Here is a 20,882-nt window from a genome sequence, read left to right on the forward strand (position 1 = left end):
CGTCATGGAAGCTGTGGTATTCTGGGAAATGTAGTGTATCAGCTTTCATTATTTTTTAAACGTTTTGAAGCAATGTTATTGTGCTTTATTCGGGTTGACATAAAATAAAAGCGTTAATCGCATTTAAATTAATTACTAAGCAAAATTGTGATATCATTTTTATTATATTACATTATATCTTTGTTACCTTAATAATAATTATTATTTCATGGTTTGTCATGTTTAACTGTATAACCTTAGTATGTGATAACGAATATTTCTATAATAATAGTAATAATAATAATAATAATAATAATAATAATAATGCCTAAGATAATAACAATAGTAAATGTATTATTATTTTAAACAGTTTAAAGCAATATTTTTGAACCTTTTCCAGGTTGACATTAATTTAAATGTACCCTTAGTATGTGATAACGAGTGGAATATTTCTATAATAATGATAATAATAATAATTACTATTATTATTATTATTATTATTATTATTATTATATTCATGTCTAAAATAATAACAGTAGTAAATTTAATATTATTTTAAACAGTTTAAAGCATTATTTTTGGACTTTTTTTCAGGTTGACATTAATTTAAATGCGATTAACACCTATATTTTATTACCAAGCAAGATTCGGATGAGTGAAAAATCATTTTTATTACATTACATTAGGCAAGGCAAGGCAAGTTTATTTATATAGCACATTTCATACACAATTACATTACATTACATTACATTACATTAAATCTCTGTTACCTTTTATAATGACTATTTCATGGTTTGTCGTGTTTAACTATGTACTCTTAGTATGTAACAACCTGTGGAATATTTTTTATAATAATAATAATTTTTATTACATTACATTAGTTCTCTATTACCTTTTTTATAATAAATATTTTTTGGTTTTGTGATGTGATAATGAGTGGAATATTTTAATAATAATAATAATAATAATAATAATAATAATAATAATAATAATAACAACAGCAATAGTTATATTATTTGTGTATTATAATTGCTTTAATAAAATAGTAATTATTTATATGTTATGTAGTATTAAAATTATGAATAATAATGATAAATATTAATAGCAATAATAATTCATTCTAATAATACACATTCTCAATAATGCTTATAATAATGATAACTCTACTACCAACAACAACAGACATTTTTATTATTGTTATTATTATTATTATATGAATTATAAATGTATTTAAATCATTGTCATTCTAATTATAAATTCGAACAAATTAATTTAATTATATGTGTGATAATGTATGAAACATGTATAATAATAATAGTAATAAAAATAAAAATAATAATATAATAATAATAAATTATTATTATTATTATTATTATTATTATAAACCGACATTATAACAATATTTATTAAATATAACCTTTCATTCCATAGTTCCTCATGAAAAGTGCAATGTGAATATACTGCTCAGATGATGTCCGGTTATGAATTTATTTATATAGTATTTTTGCATTTCAATGTAAAATGAAAACTTCAAAAATAATTGTTAAATTAATAAATACATTTTAGTGGCATTTCCATTAAAAACCTGCAACTTTGTTTGTTTCAAAATCCCAACTTTCCTTTATTAAGGTCATTTTGTTAAATATAATATAATATAATATAATACAATATAATATAATATAATATAATATAATATAATATAATATAATATAATATAATATAATATAATATATAAATATATTCCCCCAGTTTTCCAGTTGGGGCCACTATTACTCCAGTTTCATACTATAGCTGTTTTTAAACTGATGTCCAAGGAATATTTTAGCCTTAAATCTCCACACACCATAGTATTTCATTTAATTGACCTGTTGTAAAAATATATAGTTACCCAAAATACCTGCTTTGAGGAGTCTGTTTACCGCTGTTTATATACATTCTTGCCCTCCCCGTGAACAAGTGCGTGGGCGGGGTTTGGCAACAGCTCGACTAATCATCTTCCACAAGGGGCGGAGCTACAGGCCGGCTTCATGTGAGCCGAACAAACGGCAGTATTTGGATTGAGTGAGTGGAGGGTGAAGGTACCAGCTCTCCTGTGAACTGTCTTCTGTGGAATATGATCATACCCCTGGCTTTGTATTTTAAAGGGATGCAACTGACGCTCTTCCACACAATATGGGACTTTCTTTTACTCTAAATGCCGAGGGTAAGGTTCGTTTATGAGATTTGTACTCACTTGTTACTTGCTGTGTTGTGATTTTTGAAATAACAGTTAACGTTACTATGTTAGTATCGGTTTGGAAAAACTACGATTGTGTTTTCCTTTAGTTTAGTGAAGATGTTGTGTGTTTGATTCCACGAAAAATAGGCTGAATGCTGTTTAAGTTGGAATAATGGTTAGTATTTTGACTCAAACCTAGTAAGCTCCCTACCTAGGCGTCACAGTCCGTGCAGCAGGTTTGGGCGTCTTGGGCGCGTTCCTTGTTGTCAATGCTAATGATGCCCAAAAATGATATCTGTTTGACAGCTCACTAGGTAGTACGCGAGTCATAGAGATTTAGAGTATTGTGAGTAATTACCTGGCTTTTTACTGTTGGTTAGTGTGCATGTCCTTGAACAATACTGAGGTGAAAATATAACAGAATCAGACAGGTATACAGTTATCAAACAATAGAAAATGTCATTGTCTCTCAATATTGTTTTAATTATGGGCTTTTTCTGTTTATGGAGTTATCAAGTTAATTTAGTTCAGGGATTGTGCTTTAAAAAACACAAAGCCTGTCAAAATAAAGTTGATTTTATAGGCAGACTAGCAGATATCCACTAGAGGGCTCTTGAATTTTCTTAATAATCAACAATACAGCTATATGATAGAAGAAGGTTGATAGAAGAAGGTTCAAATTATTATTTTTTATACAATTTATTACCTGTCATTTAGTCTTTTTAAAGCACATCTTGGTTTATTATGTTGATCTGAAGCTATAATAAGCTAGATTTGTTGAAATGCGAACATTTATTTTGTATTTTCAGTTTTTGCATGTATTTTTAAGTGAGATTTTTATTTTTATCTCTTGTATTTCAGCTTTTTGTGCATCACATTTTCTGTCTTTTTCTTTTTATAGAGACTGCAAATCAAACTATATAAAATGATCATGTTTGTATCGAACAAGTGCAATGGTAAACTCATTAGCTTCGAGATTTCATGCAAATACCTTGGTATATGAACATGAAATCATTTATTGTATTTGTCAAAATAATAAATCATTGTACTTTTTGTAAGAAAGGAAACGGCCTGTACTGCTTCATAGTCAATTTTATTCTGTCATTTTTCAATTTCTAAACTGATAAATCATCAGAAGTGCTGGAAAATCAGTGTTAGCATTGTAGTAGACATTTGTGTCGTGTCACTCAGAACACTTCAGTGTATTCTCTGTCTTCTGAACAGTCAGTGTGTATCATGGTCAGATAATTGCACATTTGATTAGACAGGTTACACAGCCAAGTCCTTGCAGTGTCAAGGTTAATAAAGCTATTTTCTTTTCAGTCGTTTCAGTAATACATTGGGGACACAGACAGGGGAGAATCCTCTGATGTTCCCTTCTTTCATACCGCCAAACAAAATGACATCTCCATCTCTTAGGATAGGAGAAATACCTAAAAGCATTTATACTTTGTTGACTCAAAAGTGTATTGTTCTTCAAGGTGAAGTAGGCTATTATGAATGGATTCTGCTGTACTAGTTTAATGTACAGATATGTGATCTCATATAATTATTTTTCCAAAAGGTGAATTGGTTGCAGATGGATTAAAGAAAAACATTGTTAGAGTTAGAACAGATTTGTTCTCTTTTAATGTGACATGCATCTAAATGCAGTGGATTAGCATCGCGAATAATGTTGATTTGGATTTTGAGTTGTGTATGTTGCACTCAGGCCATGTCTACACTAGGGCTGTGCGATTTGGGGAAAATATCTAATTAGGAGTTATTAAAATGTTTTTTTTTTGGCAGATATTGCGATTTCGGTTTGATTTGAGATTGAATTTTGTAGTCAAGCTTCAGTTCAGTAACCTGTATTGTAGCTTCTTATTGCTAAAATGCAGTGACTATTAGTTTAAAAGCGATACTGAAAATATATTAACGTAAAAATTTACTCAAATTTGTTTTTAAATATTAAGAAATAAATACAATTTTTTTTTTTCTCTAGAGCTAGCTGTAAGCTCATAAAATTACCTTACCTTTCTGTAAACAAGGTCAACTCAAATTAGGGAGATAATGTAGCTTATGAGTGCGCGCACACAGCCGAGAACTGTGAAGGCTTTTACACTTGACGTGCTTGCCGGAAACACAAGCATTTCTCATGTGAGATTGCCAAGTGTGCAGACGAATATCAAATATCACAAATTAGAAAAGGTTGGTCAGTTAAATTACACTACTGTAAGTAATGTTTAATCCGATAGCAGGACCGTTAACTTCAGAGCTTATCGATACTTCGGTCTTTTACAATGTAGCACAGATACCGATAAACTACAGAGTTTCGATACCCATCCCTACTTGTATCATGTTTTCATTTTGTTGTAAAGATGGTGAAACAATGTAGCCAGGGTGATGTGAATGACATTATAAAGTGCACTGTTCCCTTTGAAGAGTTACCCGACGTGTCCTCAGGAATCGGGAAAGGAAGAGAAAACCTTAATTTCGAGAAAAGCCCCAATAAGAGACGTGAATGTCTGCAGCCACGCTTCTGTTTTCAGATCTCTCCGTTTTCCCCATCGACACTGATACGGAGCAGCAGCATTTTAAAACCAAAACAGCCTTTTCAGCATTTTCAAAACACTCCGTTTTGGGGGTTTGAAAACTCTGCAGTAGTGTGGACGGACTGCATTACCATAGCAAAACTTATTTTAAAATGTATTAGGCCTACGTCTGCAAAAAAAAAATCCCCCATGGATGCTCTGAAAATATGCATTAACAACTTAATTAAATATTGTAATTATGAGTTCAGGAGCTGAGTCAGTCTCTTTATGCGGAGGCTTTGGAGTTGAATGTAACTTACTCAGTCTGTCCTTTTCTGGAAATTCATGCATGTCAGATGATTCTTCCTCATCGTTTACATCTTCTGGATCCTCTATATTGAGACTCTCCATTGCTGCAAGTAACCCAGTGACGCCTGACATAGGAAAACAATGTTATTATTTGAAATGGAACTTTTGCATGTGTTGTATTTAGTGCTGGGATCCACACATAAGCCCCTTTCACACAGTGATACCGGTAAATATCTGGAAAATTTCCGGAACGACTTTACTGGTATATTCAAAAAAGCGCTGTTCACACAGGCGAGGACGTTACGGAAATTTTCCGGAAAAGAGCATTCACACATCCATTCCAAAATAGCGGTAAATTCTGACATCATTCACCACAAATGAGCTTTAAACGGCTGCGCTTGTATTTGTAAACATTTGACTACATCACAAACTCTGTGGATGATCAATATTGTGAACAACTTTCGCAGGATCACTTTCGCATGTCGAGATGTTCATAATATGTGCGTGTGCAGGCGCTCACAGGCTGTTTCACAGGCACACGCAAAGCTTGAAGGTAAACAAACAACGGCTTATCATAAGCATCTCATCGATGATTATTTACACAGTTGGCATTAAGAAGAACATATAAACGTGATCTGACTAACTTCTAGCAGCTAAATGTGTCTGGAAAAATATTCCAAGGCTTTTATTCTCACAAACCGCGCGGACGTAAATGCGTCTGACTGTTGTGATTGGCTAAAGCAGACGTCTCACGTCAGCACGTTCTAGACGTGCACGCGCTTATTACGGCAATCTTTTTTCTGCATTCACACAGCGCAGCATTCCGGCAAATTGCCGGTAATGTTACAACTTCTCTTTCCGGAAAATAGCCAGAACGAGTTTACCGGTATTTTCAAAAAGGACCTGTTCACACATACAAGCTTTCCGGAAAATTGCCGGCAATTTACCGGAAAGGTCTGTATGTGTGAAAGGGGCTATAGAAACCAAAACTGTCCAAAACCATTTTGTTACATAGATATATAATACGAACAATATATACTTTTAAATATGTGTGTTTTATATTTAAATATATAAATATTTATTCATAAATAGTATTCATAAATGGATAATTAATACACTCTCTCTCTCTCTCTCTCACACACATACACACACACACACACTGTCAAAACAAACTTTATTTGGGATGCAATTAAATTTTTGTGTTTTTTTGTGTGTTTTGTATCATGCTTGATGCATCAAACTTGTATTTATTATGTCAAAAAGTAAAATATTGAAGAAAGGACAGACCCAAACTGACCAAAAATTTAAATTAGGTGCAGTTTCTAATATTTATATATCATTCTGGACCACAAGACCATCTTACTCTACGTTGCACAGGTAAACATGTAGCAAATCCCAAAGTTACATTGTATGAGTCAAAATATTAAATGTGAAAATCTTTAGAGAATTAATTCATTTTCATTTGTAAAAGTACCAATTTTATTTTTTATAAGTGATATGCACGGCTAGGAGAAGTGATTTTCTCAGTATTTAGATGGCAGACATTCAGTTATATTGTCATATCTTTGCCAAATAATGTCTTAAAAACCATACATAAATGGAAAGATAATTTACTCAGCTCTCAGAACATAAAAAATGTAAGACATTTAATAAACTAAAAATAAAAATTTTGCTGAGGGAAAAAGTTTTTTTGCTTAAAAGTTCAAATGTGATGATAGCTTGTAATGTAAATAAATGAAAAAATCTGTCAGAATAATAAAGTACTGCTATTAATGCTGACCAAAATCAATAATTAATATTCCACCATATTTACCATTAACCATTAGTATAAATGTATTTAAATGCTTAGTTTTAATGGAAATAATTACAATGAAGAATGAGAAATTATCTATCTATCTATCTATCTATCTATCTATCTATCTATCTATCTATCTATCTATCTATCTATCTATCTATCTGTTATTCTATCTATCCATCCATCCATCCATCCATCCAACCATCCATCCGTCTAACTTTCTATCTATCTATCTATCTATCTATCTATCTATCTATCTATCTATCTATCTATCTATCTATCTATCTATCCATCCATCCATCCATCCATCCATCCATCCATCCATCCGTCTAACTTTCTATCTATCTATCTATCATCTATCTATCTATCTATCTATCTATCTATCTATCTATCTATCTATCTATCTATCTATCTATCTATCTATCTAACTTTCTATCTATCTATCTATCTATCTATCTATCTATCTATCTATCTATCTATCTATCTATCAGTTCATCCTGAAAAATGTAAAGATTTTTACAGATTTTTAATTTTAAGATTTAATTAATTTAAAAGATTTAAAAGATTTTAATTAATAGAACTATATTAAAGCCTTTTACTTGTTTAAAAAAATGTATGGTAGATTATATTCCGCATGCTTTTTTTTCATTCATTCTGACAAACAATACACCTTTAATTAATGCGTCAAATACAACACTTCATAAGATTAAAATCCTACTTTTCCTCTCCTGCTGGCTGTTCTTGGAGCAGTAAAACAGTGGTGGAGGGCAGAAAGTGGTGTATTCCTGTGCATCCTCAGCCCACGACACACACTGTTCAGCCCGCTCTGTCTGAGTATAAGCTGGAACCCCACACTCCTTCGCTTCAGATATCACTATATCAGTAGGCTGCCCATCAAGGCTTATTTCTTGAGAGATAACACTGTGCTTCTCCTCTACTTTTGGTGGGATCTCCTCTTCATTTTCACACTTTAGCTGATGCTCTTCTTTCCCACAAGTCACGCCGACCTCATAGACTCTGCTATCAGGGATATGAGGAATCAAATGAGCTCCTAAACTCACTATTTTATATGCTAGAGAGATGACACCTATGCTGCTTCCCATCAGGTTGCAGATTGGGCTGCTCAGTCTCTCTCCATAAGCAGCAGGAGTGTTAATACCATGTTTTCTCACATCCACTTTAATCCTCTCCGTCACTTTGGCCAGGGAAATCAAAGAGCTGCCAATAAGTCTGGGAATCTCGTCTTTTACATCGAGCACCATTGCATAGAGAGGAGTGTTGAGGAGATGAGTGTGTAATGAATCCAGATTGATCTTGAACAGACATGATTTCCCTTTATGGAAGGTGTATTTAAAGTTGTCTCCGTCGTCTGGATGAGATAAAGCCTCGGGTGACACACAGAGATCAGCATTGCCTGATTTTGATGGATCTTCTCGTCCTGAATGGTAGATTAGTAATGTGGGGAAATCCAACAAGCGGATTCCCACTGCAGGATCCAAAACAGTGCCACGAGAACCGCCGAAGCGAACGTAGTCAATCACCAGTTCCAGCGAAAAGAGAGTTTCTTGCGTTGGTGGCATGTTCCTTCGTGTTGGAGTAGAAGAAAACGCATTTATATACGTGTTGATATTAAAATATAGATTATTTTTAGGCTAAACGTAACGGAGATTTATGCCAACGTCGGAAGCGAGCGTCGCATCACCTAGCAACGATACCGTCTCAGGTTTGATACGTCATGGAAGCTGTGGTATTCTGGGAAATGTAGTGTATCAGCTTTCATTATTTTTTAAACGTTTTGAAGCAATGTTATTGTGCTTTATTCGGGTTGACATAAAATAAAAGCGTTAATCGCATTTAAATTAATTACTAAGCAAAATTGTGATATCATTTTTATTATATTACATTATATCTTTGTTACCTTAATAATAATTATTATTTCATGGTTTGTCATGTTTAACTGTATAACCTTAGTATGTGATAACGAATATTTCTATAATAATAGTAATAATAATAATAATAATAATAATAATAATAATGCCTAAGATAATAACAATAGTAAATGTATTATTATTTTAAACAGTTTAAAGCAATATTTTTGAACCTTTTCCAGGTTGACATTAATTTAAATGTACCCTTAGTATGTGATAACGAGTGGAATATTTCTATAATAATGATAATAATAATAATTACTATTATTATTATTATTATTATTATTATTATTATATTCATGTCTAAAATAATAACAGTAGTAAATTTAATATTATTTTAAACAGTTTAAAGCATTATTTTTGGACTTTTTTTCAGGTTGACATTAATTTAAATGCGATTAACACCTATATTTTATTACCAAGCAAGATTCGGATGAGTGAAAAATCATTTTTATTACATTACATTAGGCAAGGCAAGGCAAGTTTATTTATATAGCACATTTCATACACAATTACATTACATTACATTACATTACATTAAATCTCTGTTACCTTTTATAATGACTATTTCATGGTTTGTCGTGTTTAACTATGTACTCTTAGTATGTAACAACCTGTGGAATATTTTTTATAATAATAATAATTTTTATTACATTACATTAGTTCTCTATTACCTTTTTTATAATAAATATTTTTTGGTTTTGTGATGTGATAATGAGTGGAATATTTTAATAATAATAATAATAATAATAATAATAATAATAATAATAATAATAACAACAGCAATAGTTATATTATTTGTGTATTATAATTGCTTTAATAAAATAGTAATTATTTATATGTTATGTAGTATTAAAATTATGAATAATAATGATAAATATTAATAGCAATAATAATTCATTCTAATAATACACATTCTCAATAATGCTTATAATAATGATAACTCTACTACCAACAACAACAGACATTTTTATTATTGTTATTATTATTATTATATGAATTATAAATGTATTTAAATCATTGTCATTCTAATTATAAATTCGAACAAATTAATTTAATTATATGTGTGATAATGTATGAAACATGTATAATAATAATAGTAATAAAAATAAAAATAATAATATAATAATAATAAATTATTATTATTATTATTATTATTATTATTATTATAAACCGACATTATAACAATATTTATTAAATATAACCTTTCATTCCATAGTTCCTCATGAAAAGTGCAATGTGAATATACTGCTCAGATGATGTCCGGTTATGAATTTATTTATATAGTATTTTTGCATTTCAATGTAAAATGAAAACTTCAAAAATAATTGTTAAATTAATAAATACATTTTAGTGGCATTTCCATTAAAAACCTGCAACTTTGTTTGTTTCAAAATCCCAACTTTCCTTTATTAAGGTCATTTTGTTAAATATAATATAATATAATATAATACAATATAATATAATATAATATAATATAATATAATATAATATAATATAATATAATATAATATAATATATAAATATATTCCCCCAGTTTTCCAGTTGGGGCCACTATTACTCCAGTTTCATACTATAGCTGTTTTTAAACTGATGTCCAAGGAATATTTTAGCCTTAAATCTCCACACACCATAGTATTTCATTTAATTGACCTGTTGTAAAAATATATAGTTACCCAAAATACCTGCTTTGAGGAGTCTGTTTACCGCTGTTTATATACATTCTTGCCCTCCCCGTGAACAAGTGCGTGGGCGGGGTTTGGCAACAGCTCGACTAATCATCTTCCACAAGGGGCGGAGCTACAGGCCGGCTTCATGTGAGCCGAACAAACGGCAGTATTTGGATTGAGTGAGTGGAGGGTGAAGGTACCAGCTCTCCTGTGAACTGTCTTCTGTGGAATATGATCATACCCCTGGCTTTGTATTTTAAAGGGATGCAACTGACGCTCTTCCACACAATATGGGACTTTCTTTTACTCTAAATGCCGAGGGTAAGGTTCGTTTATGAGATTTGTACTCACTTGTTACTTGCTGTGTTGTGATTTTTGAAATAACAGTTAACGTTACTATGTTAGTATCGGTTTGGAAAAACTACGATTGTGTTTTCCTTTAGTTTAGTGAAGATGTTGTGTGTTTGATTCCACGAAAAATAGGCTGAATGCTGTTTAAGTTGGAATAATGGTTAGTATTTTGACTCAAACCTAGTAAGCTCCCTACCTAGGCGTCACAGTCCGTGCAGCAGGTTTGGGCGTCTTGGGCGCGTTCCTTGTTGTCAATGCTAATGATGCCCAAAAATGATATCTGTTTGACAGCTCACTAGGTAGTACGCGAGTCATAGAGATTTAGAGTATTGTGAGTAATTACCTGGCTTTTTACTGTTGGTTAGTGTGCATGTCCTTGAACAATACTGAGGTGAAAATATAACAGAATCAGACAGGTATACAGTTATCAAACAATAGAAAATGTCATTGTCTCTCAATATTGTTTTAATTATGGGCTTTTTCTGTTTATGGAGTTATCAAGTTAATTTAGTTCAGGGATTGTGCTTTAAAAAACACAAAGCCTGTCAAAATAAAGTTGATTTTATAGGCAGACTAGCAGATATCCACTAGAGGGCTCTTGAATTTTCTTAATAATCAACAATACAGCTATATGATAGAAGAAGGTTGATAGAAGAAGGTTCAAATTATTATTTTTTTATACAATTTATTACCTGTCATTTAGTCTTTTTAAAGCACATCTTGGTTTATTATGTTGATCTGAAGCTATAATAAGCTAGATTTGTTGAAATGCGAACATTTATTTTGTATTTTCAGTTTTTGCATGTATTTTTAAGTGAGATTTTTATTTTTATCTCTTGTATTTCAGCTTTTTGTGCATCACATTTTCTGTCTTTTTCTTTTTATAGAGACTGCAAATCAAACTATATAAAATGATCATGTTTGTATCGAACAAGTGCAATGGTAAACTCATTAGCTTCGAGATTTCATGCAAATACCTTGGTATATGAACATGAAATCATTTATTGTATTTGTCAAAATAATAAATCATTGTACTTTTTGTAAGAAAGGAAACGGCCTGTACTGCTTCATAGTCAATTTTATTCTGTCATTTTTCAATTTCTAAACTGATAAATCATCAGAAGTGCTGGAAAATCAGTGTTAGCATTGTAGTAGACATTTGTGTCGTGTCACTCAGAACACTTCAGTGTATTCTCTGTCTTCTGAACAGTCAGTGTGTATCATGGTCAGATAATTGCACATTTGATTAGACAGGTTACACAGCCAAGTCCTTGCAGTGTCAAGGTTAATAAAGCTATTTTCTTTTCAGTCGTTTCAGTAATACATTGGGGACACAGACAGGGGAGAATCCTCTGATGTTCCCTTCTTTCATACCGCCAAACAAAATGACATCTCCATCTCTTAGGATAGGAGAAATACCTAAAAGCATTTATACTTTGTTGACTCAAAAGTGTATTGTTCTTCAAGGTGAAGTAGGCTATTATGAATGGATTCTGCTGTACTAGTTTAATGTACAGATATGTGATCTCATATAATTATTTTTCCAAAAGGTGAATTGGTTGCAGATGGATTAAAGAAAAACATTGTTAGAGTTAGAACAGATTTGTTCTCTTTTAATGTGACATGCATCTAAATGCAGTGGATTAGCATCGCGAATAATGTTGATTTGGATTTTGAGTTGTGTATGTTGCACTCAGGCCATGTCTACACTAGGGCTGTGCGATTTGGGGAAAATATCTAATTAGGAGTTATTAAAATGTTTTTTTTTTGGCAGATATTGCGATTTCGGTTTGATTTGAGATTGAATTTTGTAGTCAAGCTTCAGTTCAGTAACCTGTATTGTAGCTTCTTATTGCTAAAATGCAGTGACTATTAGTTTAAAAGCGATACTGAAAATATATTAACGTAAAAATTTACTCAAATTTGTTTTTAAATATTAAGAAATAAATACAATTTTTTTTTTTTCTCTAGAGCTAGCTGTAAGCTCATAAAATTACCTTACCTTTCTGTAAACAAGGTCAACTCAAATTAGGGAGATAATGTAGCTTATGAGTGCGCGCACACAGCCGAGAACTGTGAAGGCTTTTACACTTGACGTGCTTGCCGGAAACACAAGCATTTCTCATGTGAGATTGCCAAGTGTGCAGACGAATATCAAATATCACAAATTAGAAAAGGTTGGTCAGTTAAATTACACTACTGTAAGTAATGTTTAATCCGATAGCAGGACCGTTAACTTCAGAGCTTATCGATACTTCGGTCTTTTACAATGTAGCACAGATACCGATAAACTACAGAGTTTCGATACCCATCCCTACTTGTATCATGTTTTCATTTTGTTGTAAAGATGGTGAAACAATGTAGCCAGGGTGATGTGAATGACATTATAAAGTGCACTGTTCCCTTTGAAGAGTTACCCGACGTGTCCTCAGGAATCGGGAAAGGAAGAGAAAACCTTAATTTCGAGAAAAGCCCCAATAAGAGACGTGAATGTCTGCAGCCACGCTTCTGTTTTCAGATCTCTCCGTTTTCCCCATCGACACTGATACGGAGCAGCAGCATTTTAAAACCAAAACAGCCTTTTCAGCATTTTCAAAACACTCCGTTTTGGGGGTTTGAAAACTCTGCAGTAGTGTGGACGGACTGCATTACCATAGCAAAACTTATTTTAAAATGTATTAGGCCTACGTCTGCAAAAAAAAAATCCCCCATGGATGCTCTGAAAATATGCATTAACAACTTAATTAAATATTGTAATTATGAGTTCAGGAGCTGAGTCAGTCTCTTTATGCGGAGGCTTTGGAGTTGAATGTAACTTACTCAGTCTGTCCTTTTCTGGAAATTCATGCATGTCAGATGATTCTTCCTCATCGTTTACATCTTCTGGATCCTCTATATTGAGACTCTCCATTGCTGCAAGTAACCCAGTGACGCCTGACATAGGAAAACAATGTTATTATTTGAAATGGAACTTTTGCATGTGTTGTATTTAGTGCTGGGATCCACACATAAGCCCCTTTCACACAGTGATACCGGTAAATATCTGGAAAATTTCCGGAACGACTTTACTGGTATATTCAAAAAAGCGCTGTTCACACAGGCGAGGACGTTACGGAAATTTTCCGGAAAAGAGCATTCACACATCCATTCCAAAATAGCGGTAAATTCTGACATCATTCACCACAAATGAGCTTTAAACGGCTGCGCTTGTATTTGTAAACATTTGACTACATCACAAACTCTGTGGATGATCAATATTGTGAACAACTTTCGCAGGATCACTTTCGCATGTCGAGATGTTCATAATATGTGCGTGTGCAGGCGCTCACAGGCTGTTTCACAGGCACACGCAAAGCTTGAAGGTAAACAAACAACGGCTTATCATAAGCATCTCATCGATGATTATTTACACAGTTGGCATTAAGAAGAACATATAAACGTGATCTGACTAACTTCTAGCAGCTAAATGTGTCTGGAAAAATATTCCAAGGCTTTTATTCTCACAAACCGCGCGGACGTAAATGCGTCTGACTGTTGTGATTGGCTAAAGCAGACGTCTCACGTCAGCACGTTCTAGACGTGCACGCGCTTATTACGGCAATCTTTTTTCTGCATTCACACAGCGCAGCATTCCGGCAAATTGCCGGTAATGTTACAACTTCTCTTTCCGGAAAATAGCCAGAACGAGTTTACCGGTATTTTCAAAAAGGACCTGTTCACACATACAAGCTTTCCGGAAAATTGCCGGCAATTTACCGGAAAGGTCTGTATGTGTGAAAGGGGCTATAGAAACCAAAACTGTCCAAAACCATTTTGTTACATAGATATATAATACGAACAATATATACTTTTAAATATGTGTGTTTTATATTTAAATATATAAATATTTATTCATAAATAGTATTCATAAATGGATAATTAATACACTCTCTCTCTCTCTCTCTCACACACATACACACACACACACACTGTCAAAACAAACTTTATTTGGGATGCAATTAAATTTTTGTGTTTTTTTGTGTGTTTTGTATCATGCTTGATGCATCAAACTTGTATTTATTATGTCAAAAAGTAAAATATTGAAGAAAGGACAGACCCAAACTGACCAAAAATTTAAATTAGGTGCAGTTTCTAATATTTATATATCATTCTGGACCACAAGACCATCTTACTCTACGTTGCACAGGTAAACATGTAGCAAATCCCAAAGTTACATTGTATGAGTCAAAATATTAAATGTGAAAATCTTTAGAGAATTAATTCATTTTCATTTGTAAAAGTACCAATTTTATTTTTTATAAGTGATATGCACGGCTAGGAGAAGTGATTTTCTCAGTATTTAGATGGCAGACATTCAGTTATATTGTCATATCTTTGCCAAATAATGTCTTAAAAACCATACATAAATGGAAAGATAATTTACTCAGCTCTCAGAACATAAAAAATGTAAGACATTTAATAAACTAAAAATAAAAATTTTGCTGAGGGAAAAAGTTTTTTTGCTTAAAAGTTCAAATGTGATGATAGCTTGTAATGTAAATAAATGAAAAAATCTGTCAGAATAATAAAGTACTGCTATTAATGCTGACCAAAATCAATAATTAATATTCCACCATATTTACCATTAACCATTAGTATAAATGTATTTAAATGCTTAGTTTTAATGGAAATAATTACAATGAAGAATGAGAAATTATCTATCTATCTATCTATCTATCTATCTATCTATCTATCTATCTATCTATCTATCTATCTATCTATCTATCTATCTATCTATCTATCTGTTATTCTATCTATCCATCCATCCATCCATCCATCCATCCAACCATCCATCCGTCTAACTTTCTATCTATCTATCTATCTATCTATCTATCTATCTATCTATCTATCTATCTATCTATCTATCTATCTATCTATCTATCTATCTATCTATCTATCTATCTATCTATCCATCCATCCATCCATCCATCCATCCATCCATCCATCCATCCGTCTAACTTTCTATCTATCTATCTATCTATCTATCTATCTATCTATCTATCTATCTATCTATCTATCTATCTATCTATCTATCTATCTATCTATCTATCTATCTATCTATCTAACTTTCTATCTATCTATCTATCTATCTATCTATCTATCTATCTATCAGTTCATCCTGAAAAATGTAAAGATTTTTACAGATTTTTAATTTTAAGATTTAATTAATTTAAAAGATTTAAAAGATTTTAATTAATAGAACTATATTAAAGCCTTTTACTTGTTTAAAAAAATGTATGGTAGATTATATTCCGCATGCTTTTTTTTCATTCATTCTGACAAACAATACACCTTTAATTAATGCGTCAAATACAACACTTCATAAGATTAAAATCCTACTTTTCCTCTCCTGCTGGCTGTTCTTGGAGCAGTAAAACAGTGGTGGAGGGCAGAAAGTGGTGTATTCCTGTGCATCCTCAGCCCACGACACACACTGTTCAGCCCGCTCTGTCTGAGTATAAGCTGGAACCCCACACTCCTTCGCTTCAGATATCACTATATCAGTAGGCTGCCCATCAAGGCTTATTTCTTGAGAGATAACACTGTGCTTCTCCTCTACTTTTGGTGGGATCTCCTCTTCATTTTCACACTTTAGCTGATGCTCTTCTTTCCCACAAGTCACGCCGACCTCATAGACTCTGCTATCAGGGATATGAGGAATCAAATGAGCTCCTAAACTCACTATTTTATATGCTAGAGAGATGACACCTATGCTGCTTCCCATCAGGTTGCAGATTGGGCTGCTCAGTCTCTCTCCATAAGCAGCAGGAGTGTTAATACCATGTTTTCTCACATCCACTTTAATCCTCTCCGTCACTTTGGCCAGGGAAATCAAAGAGCTGCCAATAAGTCTGGGAATCTCGTCTTTTACATCGAGCACCATTGCATAGAGAGGAGTGTTGAGGAGATGAGTGTGTAATGAATCCAGATTGATCTTGAACAGACATGATTTCCCTTTATGGAAGGTGTATTTAAAGTTGTCTCCGTCGTCTGGATGAGATAAAGCCTCGGGTGACACACAGAGATCAGCATTGCCTGATTTTGATGGATCTTCTCGTCCTGAATGGTAGATTAGTAATGTGGGGAAATCCAACAAGCGGATTCCCACTGCAGGATCCAAAACAGTGCCACGAGAACCGCCGAAGCGAACGTAGTCAATCACCAGTTCCAGCGAAAAGAGAGTTTCTTGCGTTGGTGGCATGTTCCTTCGTGTTGGAGTAGAAGAAAACGCATTTATATACGTGTTGATATTAAAATATAGATTATTTTTAGGCTAAACGTAACGGAGATTTATGCCAACGTCGGAAGCGAGCGTCGCATCACCTAGCAACGATACCGTCTCAGGTTTGATACGTCATGGAAGCTGTGGTATTCTGGGAAATGTAGTGTATCAGCTTTCATTATTTTTTAAACGTTTTGAAGCAATGTTATTGTGCTTTATTCGGGTTGACATAAAATAAAAGCGTTAATCGCATTTAAATTAATTACTAAGCAAGATTGTGATATCATTTTTATTATATTACATTATATCTTTGTTACCTTAATAATAATTATTATTTCATGGTTTGTCATGTTTAACTGTATAACCTTAGTATGTGATAACGAATATTTCTATAATAATAGTAATAATAATAATAATAATAATAATAATAATAATGCCTAAGATAATAACAATAGTAAATGTATTATTATTTTAAACAGTTTAAAGCAATATTTTTGAACCTTTTCCAGGTTGACATTAATTTAAATGTACCCTTAGTATGTGATAACGAGTGGAATATTTCTATAATAATGATAATAATAATAATTACTATTATTATTATTATTATTATTATTATTATTATATTCATGTCTAAAATAATAACAGTAGTAAATTTAATATTATTTTAAACAGTTTAAAGCATTATTTTTGGACTTTTTTTCAGGTTGACATTAATTTAAATGCGATTAACACCTATATTTTATTACCAAGCAAGATTCGGATGAGTGAAAAATCATTTTTATTACATTACATTAGGCAAGGCAAGGCAAGTTTATTTATATAGCACATTTCATACACAATTACATTACATTACATTACATTACATTAAATCTCTGTTACCTTTTATAATGACTATTTCATGGTTTGTCGTGTTTAACTATGTACTCTTAGTATGTAACAACCTGTGGAATATTTTTTATAATAATAATAATTTTTATTACATTACATTAGTTCTCTATTACCTTTTTTATAATAAATATTTTTTGGTTTTGTGATGTGATAATGAGTGGAATATTTTAATAATAATAATAATAATAATAATAATAATAATAATAATAATAATAACAACAGCAATAGTTATATTATTTGTGTATTATAATTGCTTTAATAAAATAGTAATTATTTATATGTTATGTAGTATTAAAATTATGAATAATAATGATAAATATTAATAGCAATAATAATTCATTCTAATAATACACATTCTCAATAATGCTTATAATAATGATAACTCTACTACCAACAACAACAGACATTTTTATTATTGTTATTATTATTATTATATGAATTATAAATGTATTTAAATCATTGTCATTCTAATTATAAATTCGAACAAATTAATTTAATTATATGTGTGATAATGTATGAAACATGTATAATAATAATAGTAATAAAAATAAAAATAATAATATAATAATAATAAATTATTATTATTATTATTATTATTATTATTATTATAAACCGACATTATAACAATATTTATTAAATATAACCTTTCATTCCATAGTTCCTCATGAAAAGTGCAATGTGAATATACTGCTCAGATGATGTCCGGTTATGAATTTATTTATATAGTATTTTTGCATTTCAATGTAAAATGAAAACTTCAAAAATAATTGTTAAATTAATAAATACATTTTAGTGGCATTTCCATTAAAAACCTGCAACTTTGTTTGTTTCAAAATCCCAACTTTCCTTTATTAAGGTCATTTTGTTAAATATAATATAATATAATATAATACAATATAATATAATATAATATAATATAATATAATATAATATAATATAATATAATATAATATAATATATAAATATATTCCCCCAGTTTTCCAGTTGGGGCCACTATTACTCCAGTTTCATACTATAGCTGTTTTTAAACTGATGTCCAAGGAATATTTTAGCCTTAAATCTCCACACACCATAGTATTTCATTTAATTGACCTGTTGTAAAAATATATAGTTACCCAAAATACCTGCTTTGAGGAGTCTGTTTACCGCTGTTTATATACATTCTTGCCCTCCCCGTGAACAAGTGCGTGGGCGGGGTTTGGCAACAGCTCGACTAATCATCTTCCACAAGGGGCGGAGCTACAGGCCGGCTTCATGTGAGCCGAACAAACGGCAGTATTTGGATTGAGTGAGTGGAGGGTGAAGGTACCAGCTCTCCTGTGAACTGTCTTCTGTGGAATATGATCATACCCCTGGCTTTGTATTTTAAAGGGATGCAACTGACGCTCTTCCACACAATATGGGACTTTCTTTTACTCTAAATGCCGAGGGTAAGGTTCGTTTATGAGATTTGTACTCACTTGTTACTTGCTGTGTTGTGATTTTTGAAATAACAGTTAACGTTACTATGTTAGTATCGGTTTGGAAAAACTACGATTGTGTTTTCCTTTAGTTTAGTGAAGATGTTGTGTGTTTGATTCCACGAAAAATAGGCTGAATGCTGTTTAAGTTGGAATAATGGTTAGTATTTTGACTCAAACCTAGTAAGCTCCCTACCTAGGCGTCACAGTCCGTGCAGCAGGTTTGGGCGTCTTGGGCGCGTTCCTTGTTGTCAATGCTAATGATGCCCAAAAATGATATCTGTTTGACAGCTCACTAGGTAGTACGCGAGTCATAGAGATTTAGAGTATTGTGAGTAATTACCTGGCTTTTTACTGTTGGTTAGTGTGCATGTCCTTGAACAATACTGAGGTGAAAATATAACAGAATCAGACAGGTATACAGTTATCAAACAATAGAAAATGTCATTGTCTCTCAATATTGTTTTAATTATGGGCTTTTTCTGTTTATGGAGTTATCAAGTTAATTTAGTTCAGGGATTGTGCTTTAAAAAACACAAAGCCTGTCAAAATAAAGTTGATTTTATAGGCAGACTAGCAGATATCCACTAGAGGGCTCTTGAATTTTCTTAATAATCAACAATACAGCTATATGATAGAAGAAGGTTGATAGAAGAAGGTTCAAATTATTATTTTTTTATACAATTTATTACCTGTCATTTAGTCTTTTTAAAGCACATCTTGGTTTATTATGTTGATCTGAAGCTATAATAAGCTAGATTTGTTGAAATGCGAACATTTATTTTGTATTTTCAGTTTTTGCATGTATTTTTAAGTGAGATTTTTATTTTTATCTCTTGTATTTCAGCTTTTTGTGCATCACATTTTCTGTCTTTTTCTTTTTATAGAGACTGCAAATCAAACTATATAAAATGATCATGTTTGTATCGAACAAGTGCAATGGTAAACTCATTAGCTTCGAGATTTCATGCAAATACCTTGGTATATGAACATGAAATCATTTATTGTATTTGTCAAAATAATAAATCATTGTACTTTTTGTAAGAAAGGAAACGGCCTGTACTGCTTCATAGTCAATTTTATTCTGTCATTTTTCAATTTCTAAACTGATAAATCATCAGAAGTGCTGGAAAATCAGTGTTAGCATTGTAGTAGACATTTGTGTCGTGTCACTCAGAACACTTCAGTGTATTCTCTGTCTTCTGAACAGTCAGTGTGTATCATGGTCAGATAATTGCACATTTGATTAGACAGGTTACACAGCCAAGTCCTTGCAGTGTCAAGGTTAATAAAGCTATTTTCTTTTCAGTCGTTTCAGTAATACATTGGGGACACAGACAGGGGAGAATCCTCTGATGTTCCCTTCTTTCATACCGCCAAACAAAATGACATCTCCATCTCTTAGGATAGGAGAAATACCTAAAAGCATTTATACTTTGTTGACTCAAAAGTGTATTGTTCTTCAAGGTGAAGTAGGCTATTATGAATGGATTCTGCTGTACTAGTTTA

General features: G+C 32.0%; 2 protein-coding genes and 3 long non-coding RNA genes across 14 annotated transcripts in view; 4 read left to right on the forward strand and 1 right to left on the reverse strand.

Annotated features, from left to right (window-relative positions):
• The window catches only part of LOC147841212 (uncharacterized), a 1,204,737-nt gene that overhangs the window by 351,135 nt on the left and 832,720 nt on the right, over positions 1 to 20,882 (forward strand). The window lies entirely within an intron of this gene.
• On the forward strand, positions 2,031 to 3,281 carry LOC147841214 (uncharacterized). Its single transcript, XR_015506497.1, has 2 exons — positions 2,031 to 2,182; positions 3,099 to 3,281. It is a non-coding gene; the product is annotated as an uncharacterized LOC147841214 (long non-coding RNA).
• On the reverse strand, positions 4,885 to 17,128 carry LOC147841215 (microtubule-associated protein 10-like). 2 transcript variants are annotated; one of them, XM_087279844.1, is made up of 3 exons: positions 16,143 to 17,128; positions 13,584 to 13,697; positions 4,885 to 5,144 (listed from the first exon to the last, which is right to left on the reverse strand). In XM_087279844.1, the coding sequence occupies exons 1-3, from the start codon at positions 17,002 to 17,004 to the stop codon at positions 4,951 to 4,953; spliced, it is 1,170 nt and encodes a 389-aa protein (XP_087135970.1). In that variant the 5' UTR covers positions 17,005 to 17,128; the 3' UTR covers positions 4,885 to 4,950. The 2 variants fall into 2 exon arrangements, with proteins under 2 accessions (XP_087135970.1, XP_087135971.1); XM_087279845.1 differs by lacking the exons at positions 13,584 to 13,697; positions 16,143 to 17,128 and adding an exon at positions 7,533 to 8,518 and having other exon boundaries at positions 4,889 to 5,144.
• Positions 10,576 to 11,833, forward strand: LOC147841216 (uncharacterized). The gene is made up of 2 exons (XR_015506496.1): positions 10,576 to 10,733; positions 11,651 to 11,833. It is a non-coding gene; the product is annotated as an uncharacterized LOC147841216 (long non-coding RNA).
• Positions 19,186 to 20,882, forward strand: part of sipa1l2a (signal-induced proliferation-associated 1like 2, genome duplicate a) — a 288,056-nt gene continuing 286,359 nt past the window's right edge. For all 9 annotated transcript variants that reach the window (XR_015506408.1, XM_087279788.1, XM_087279790.1 and 6 more), the window contains exon 1: positions 19,186 to 19,343. The gene's annotated coding sequence lies outside the window, so the exon portion shown is untranslated. The remainder of the gene's footprint in view (positions 19,344 to 20,882) is intronic.

The sequence above is a fragment of the Danio rerio genome, chromosome 13 (assembly GCF_052040795.2).
Source record: "Danio rerio strain M-AB ecotype USA chromosome 13, GRCz13ab, whole genome shotgun sequence".
Taxonomy (NCBI): domain Eukaryota; kingdom Metazoa; phylum Chordata; class Actinopteri; order Cypriniformes; family Danionidae; genus Danio; species Danio rerio.